We start from the raw sequence: 6,750 nt of genomic DNA on the forward strand, positions 1-6,750 counted from the left end.
GAAAAAAATAAGTCACATGTGGAAAATATTTGATCTGATACCTTTTCTGTTTGACACCATTGTTTATGTAAACAGTGATTCTTATTAGCTGGGGTAACTTAACTTACAACCAAACTACACAAAAACTTTGCAACAAAATTCAACCAAACTTGGCATGAAATGAAACAAGTTCATGTCTGAGCATATGAGACCAATCCCGCACAAGTAATGGGAATAGCAACTGCTATATATATATAAAAAAAGCTAAGTACAGGATTAGCAACTGCCAGAAAAAAAATATAGCTAAATAAAGCCAGCAAGGTTTGCAGGATCAATACCAACAAGCTAATTAATGTTCCTGACCCATGTACGGGATTGGTAGTCAGTGAGTTAATGCATTTAAAAATATTAATTAGTTTGTTTTATTGTTTAATTTTTTTTCCAGTTCTTTTTATCTATCTTCAAATGCACATTTCAGTCAATTAATGAACAGATGTACTGGGTGTAAAAGAGTATAAGTAAGCCAAACGTAATGAAACATTAAGAGATGGATATAGACATTGGATGAAAAAGAAATTTAATTTGCTGGCAAGCAATGGTGTTAGATGTGTTGTGTAGCTTATGATCTGATCACTTGCAGTAGACAGTGTATTGTTTTAGATTATGACGTTAGTTTTTCTTTTTAATTTTCTTTTTTTCAGTGCATGGCTGCTGTGAGATTTATTAATGAGCAGTTGTTGGCAGACAATCCTCAGCTGCTCAGCCAGAGTCCTCAGCAGGTGGGATATGACATTTATGGTCAATTTTACCCCTGATATTTAGAAAATTAGATTAAATTCACCTTTGACACTTTTATTTATATCTAGATTGATTTCATTATCTTTCTTTTAACTTAAAAAAAAAAACAAAAACAGAGCAAAATACATAAACCAAACTTTATAATTAATTTATTATTACTTATAAATTGTAAGAGTAGTTTTGTAAAAATTTCTACAATTGTTTTCATCGAATCATTACTTGTGATGTGCATAATATTTTATCTCTTATATCAAAAGGCTACCGAAAAACTAATCCCGATTGAGTCAAACGATGACAAGATCATAATTTGCTGCCTTCAGAGACAGAAAAAATGTAAGTGATAGGTATGCACACCTTTTATAATTCAATATAAAGAATCATGACATTTATATAATTCAACTAGAATGAGTAATTGGCTGTGAATTTTAATGGTTTTGGATACAAGGCAGTAGTAACTTCCGATTCGCCATTTGTATTTTTCTACATCTGCTTGAATGACAATTTGACCTAAAAATAAAAAAAGTGGATTTATATTCCTGCGCTCCATATTTTAAACCAATAAAATGTGCGCAAATATTCTGTAAGTGTTGAATAAATTTTTTATTCAACGCATTCAAAGTATTATTCAACGATAACATAATTACTAAGAAATGATTGTGTTTTCCAATAGAATGGTTGAACAATATACAATTCTTTCAGCTCTTTGAATTTATTAAACGAGTTAATTTTATCGTGGACAATTGCGAGTATGTGTTATTACACAATAAAAATATTACGAGTTTAATGATTACAAATAAATGAAAGAAGACGTTTTTTCGACCCATCCAAGTAAGATTATTAGTTATTTGTAACCAAATGGTATGGTATTAGTACTTCTATTCACCATAATTTGTATCTTTCTCTTTCTGCTTGAATGACAATTTGACTTAAAACTATAAACGTTGGATTTGTATTCATGCTCACCAAAAGAATATTTTAATTACCTTTGCTTTGAACGCGCTGAATAAAATTTTTATTCAACGCTTTCAAAGCATTATTCAACGATTAAGAAATGATAAGGTTTTCCAATGTGAGGAATAATAATCATGACACCGCTACACCCATTTTTTCTATCTCGCCTATAAATGTCATATCCCTGTGGTTTTATTTCACTGTCTTTAATTTCTTTCACCAACCAAGTCTCACACCCCATAATGACATCTGGCTTCATTGACTCAACAAAATTCCAAAAACCTTTGCGTAACTGCTCTGAAAGTTTATTATATAGTGTTTAGTACTATACCAAAGTGTGTTGTTTATATTGTGTTCCTATTAGTTTTCTTATTTTATTTTCATCAATTTTTTTGTTTTTCTTTCAAAAGTAGTTTGTCAATGATAATATATAAATGCAATTTCAACAGTGCGAAATACGTCCATACACATCTTTTAAATTATCTATAACTGGATGGGGTTCCTGGCGGCCAATAGTTGGTTGGGAGGTCACTTACTGTGTCTTTTGTCTCCTATATCTGTTTTTTGAGTTGCTTTCTGTCAGTGCCTTGGAATGACATTACTTGGTTTTGTCCTCGCGTAGGCTGGAGTCCTTGACTTAGAGAGAAATAGTCAAATGTATAGCTATAGTTTTAGATGATATATATTTTTTTTCTTTGTAGATCATCTCTCTGTTATATTCTGTTGCATTTTTTGTTTTTAAATAAATAATGGTGAGTTCCTCTTAGTGGGGACCTGTACTTGTGTCTGGATGAGGCCCTAGGTGATCTCAAAGTGCACTGATAGTGTGCTCTCGGAATCTACACCTGTTCCCTATTTGAACCATTGTCCCATGTCTTCCTTTTTCTTGTGTGCTTATTGTTGTGAAGCTAGAAAGTAATTCGAATGATTGCCATGCAAAATATAGGCTTTATTCAACATTTAAATCGACATGATCTGGAAAGAAATTAAAACACAAAGAGTTAGACAATACAGTACAGACACAGATCAATTACAAACATTAAGTGACAAATAGAACTATCTCTAAACAGTAAACAATATCATGACATTCTTCCCCCCTTGCATGTGGCAAGAGATTTCAAATTATGCTTCTCTATTTCGTAAACTGTATGGTCTCGTCCGAATGAAGCCACTCGTTCTGGAGTTTGAACGGGATTCGTTTTGAGTAGAAAGCTCATTAGGATTGTTAGGATCAGAGACTGATGGTTCGTCCAAGGCAGATTTTTGCACTACACCCGCTTCCACAGTTTGTACATCAAGCTGTTCTAGAACAGTTTCAGGTAAAATATCGTTTCCCACATTCTTTTGAACAGGTTGAAAAGGTGGAGTTACGCTCGTGTTGTCAAACGCCATGGGTGATTCTTCATTGGAGGGTTGGGCAGTAGTCATTTCACCAGCAGGGGCTAAGTGACGCAAAGCCACAGTAGTTTCTTTACCATCAGGAAGTCGGACGTAGGCATAGAGCGGATTAGCGTCCAACAGTTCCACTTCGTCCACCAATGGTTCGTATTTAGAGGCTCTTACATGACGCCTCATCAAAACAGTTCCTGGAGTAGTCAGCCAGCTAGGAAGTGTTGTACCAGTGCTTGACTTTCTATTGTAGCGGAAGATTCGTTCATGAGGAGTCTCATTTGTCGCAGTGCATAAGAGTGATCTTATTGAATGGAGAGAGTCAAGAAGCACTGACTCCCATTGACTAACATTCAAACCACGTGATTTCAGGGCTAACGTGATAGTTTTCCAAAGGGTTCCATTCAGACGTTCTACTTGTCCATTTCCCCGGGGATTGTATGGGGTCGTTCGGCTTGAGGCGATACCCTTTTTGCACAAGAAATCTTGAAGCTCACTTGACATGAAGTTAGCACCTCTGTCAGAATGTATTGAAATAGGCATTCCAAACAATGAGAACAATTGACACAAGCACTTGATGATAGTTGATGAGCTCATATCAGAGCATGGGAACGCAAAAGGGAAGCGAGAATATTCATCAATAACTGTTAGGAGATACCGATTTTTGGACGATGACGGCAAGGGACCCTTGAAATCAACACTCAAACGCTCGAATGGTTGAGTTGCTTTGACCACTTTGAGGTTCTGCGGTTTGTAGAATGAAGGTTTTAGCTCACGACAAACCCTACAGTTGTTGCAGATTGTTCGTATTTCATCCACGGAATATGGGAGATTCTTTGACCTGACAAAATGGTTCATCCTTGCAATTCCAGGGTGGCAGAGTGAGTCGTGAAGGCTTTTTAAAGTTTCTAAATCTGAACCAGTAGATGAGCAGAACTCCCTTGAAAATGCGTCAGCCGCTACATTGTCTTTTCCAGGTCGATACACAACGTCATAACTGTAGCTTGACAGTTCAATCTTCCATCTTTGGATTTTATCATTTTTGACTTTTCCTTTTGCAGAATTTCCGTACATAAAGGCAACGCTTTTCTGATCTGTCACAAGTTTGAAATGCTTTCCTAGAAGATAGTGCCTCCACTTTCGAAGGGCTTCCACAATAGCGTAAGCCTCTTTTTCAACAGAAGAATGCTTCTTTTCACTGTGGTTCAGAGTTCTTGAAAAGAAAGCCACAGGACGTCCACCTTGATTTAGTGTTGCTGCGATTGCAATTTCAGAAGCGTCGGTTTCTACAACTAGAGGAGCGTTGTGGTCAATTGTCACGACAGCAGCGTTTTCAATCTCCTTTTTCAAAAGATCAAACGAGTCCTTGGCTTTTCCTGACAATGGAAAGGTGGTATTTTGGACCAGTGGGTGTATTTTATCCGAGAAATGAGGTATCCAGGATGAGTAGTATGCAAACATTCCAATCACTCTCTGTTGAGATTTGATATTGTGAGGATCTGAAAGTTCTCTCAGTGGCCGTAATCGGTCAGGGTCTGGCTGAATGCAACCTTTGGACACCTGAAATCCAAGTAACTTGATTTGTCTAACAGACTGGATAGTCTTACTTTCATTGAATGTTATATTATATTCTTTGGCACACCTGAGAAATTTCACAAGGTTTTCATCATGCTCTTGCTGATTTCTGCCACAGATTGTCACATTGTCTAAGTAAGCAAATGTGTCACTCAGTTTCTCATCTCGAATAATGGAATCAATGATGCGCTGAAAGCAAGTGACTCCAAAGGGAATTCGCTTGAATTGGTAGAGATTTCCACTGGCCTCAAAAGCCGTATACAGTTTCTCCTCGTCTTTTATTGGGATCTGGTGGTAAGCACTTTGCAAATCGAGGGTGCTATAGACACTGTAGTTTGAAATTGTTTCAATCATTTCATTAATGTTTGGAAGTGGATATGCATCGAGTAGAGTGAAGTGATTGATGGTCTGACTATAGTCCACAACCATGCGTTTCTTGTGTCGTTCGTTAGTTGTCACCAATACCTGCGCTCGCCATGGAGAATCAGATGGTTCGATCACATCCTCGTCAAGAAGTTTCTTAACCTCAGAGTCAATGAATTGCTTGTCTGGTAATGAAAATCGTCTTGATTTTGTTGCAATAGGTCTGACTTCTGGAAGGAGATTCTTGAAAAGAGAAACAGGTTCGATTTTTGCAGCAGTGAGACTACAAACGGAGAAAGTAGGCTTTGATCCTTTGAAGGATATTTGAACTCCATCATGCTGTTCAAGAAAGTCATGGCCTAAAATCAAGTCCGAACACAACCCTGACAGGATGGAAAATTTCACACTCTCATAGAAATGTCCCTGGTATTCCAAAGAGACAAAACAATGACCCTTGGTTGTACTGGAAAGATTAGTAGACGCCATGGAGATTTCTTTCTTTGATTTGAAAATCTTCAATTGGAGACTTTGTGCGATCTCTGTTGAAATGAAACTCTCTGAGCTTCCGGTGTCTATCAACGCTTTAACGGGCTTGTTAAACAATTTCACGTCAATAACAGCTCTGTAGAGACTAGCGGGAGCCGCGGCTGAAAAGGCTGAACTGAGTGTATTCGGGTCTGCCGCAGATGCATATTCGTTTTTACTTTTTGACTGGCATACCTTTTGAAAATGCCCTTTTTTTCCACAACTTTTACACAGCGCCTCTCTAGCAGGGCATTTTGATCGAGGATGTCGTTGGTATCCGCAGAAAAAGCATTTAGAGTTCGTGACTGAAGCATTGAATGAGTCAAGTTCCTTTTCAGAGGGCGGAGGAGCAGTGCTGCCACATGGCACAGTAGTTGGTGTGCTGTAGTTCTGAGAGTGTTTTTCAGCCATCTCCAAGGATCGAGCCTGTTCATAAGCGGCCATAAGTTCGATTGTCTTATTCTCGAGGAGTCGCTGCCTGATCTGATTAGAAGAGAGACCACAGATGAAAGCATCTCGGATAAAGTCATCCCTGTTCTTATCAGCAGTAACAGCTTTAAAATCACATTCTTTGGCAAGTCTCTTCAACTTTTGAAGGAACTGATCGAGGGATTGATCTGGTTCTTGCTTTGTAGTAGCCAAGACGTGTCTTGCGAATATTTCGTTTCACGTATATGTTCTTCAGAACGTCAACAGCTGAATCGAATGTAGTACAATCAGCAATATGTTCGTAGACGACAGGATCGACGAAATTGACGAGCAGATTGAGTTTGTTGTCAGTCGCCTGTTCGGGTAACGAAGAGAGAAAGTTGTTAAATGTACAGAGCCAGTGATTCCATTGCTTTGATGCATCAGGCGTATTGGGTTCAGCGCTGAACCGCTCAGGTCGAAGGAATCGTTCCATGTTAAATGTTGAATAAATTGTTGTGAAGCTAGAAAGTAATTCGAATGATTGCCATGCAAAATATAGGCTTTATTCAACATTTAAATCGACATGATCTGGAAAGAAATTAAAACACAAAGAGTTAGACAATACAGTACAGACACAGATCAATTACAAACATTGACAAATAGAACTATCTCTAAACAGTAAACAATATCATGACACTTTCAATTGTAAATCCATAACTTTTTTGTCTATCCTATTTTCTTCCTTTTTACTGGAGCTGG

General features: G+C 37.6%; 1 protein-coding gene across 3 annotated transcripts in view; it reads left to right on the forward strand.

Annotated features, from left to right (window-relative positions):
- LOC144971033 (uncharacterized) overlaps positions 1-6,750 on the forward strand; it is a 41,857-nt gene that overhangs the window by 23,144 nt on the left and 11,963 nt on the right. For all 3 annotated transcript variants that reach the window (XM_078911351.1, XM_078911349.1, XM_078911350.1), the window contains exons 8-9: positions 681-758; positions 1,035-1,110. In XM_078911351.1, the coding sequence (XP_078767477.1) occupies positions 681-758; positions 1,035-1,110 (154 nt within the window). The remainder of the gene's footprint in view (positions 1-680; positions 759-1,034; positions 1,111-6,750) is intronic.

This window comes from Berghia stephanieae, chromosome 4 (assembly GCF_034508935.2).
Source record: "Berghia stephanieae isolate SIO BIC M18660-M18661 chromosome 4, UCSD_Bste_1.3, whole genome shotgun sequence".
NCBI classification, from domain to species: domain Eukaryota; kingdom Metazoa; phylum Mollusca; class Gastropoda; order Nudibranchia; family Aeolidiidae; genus Berghia; species Berghia stephanieae.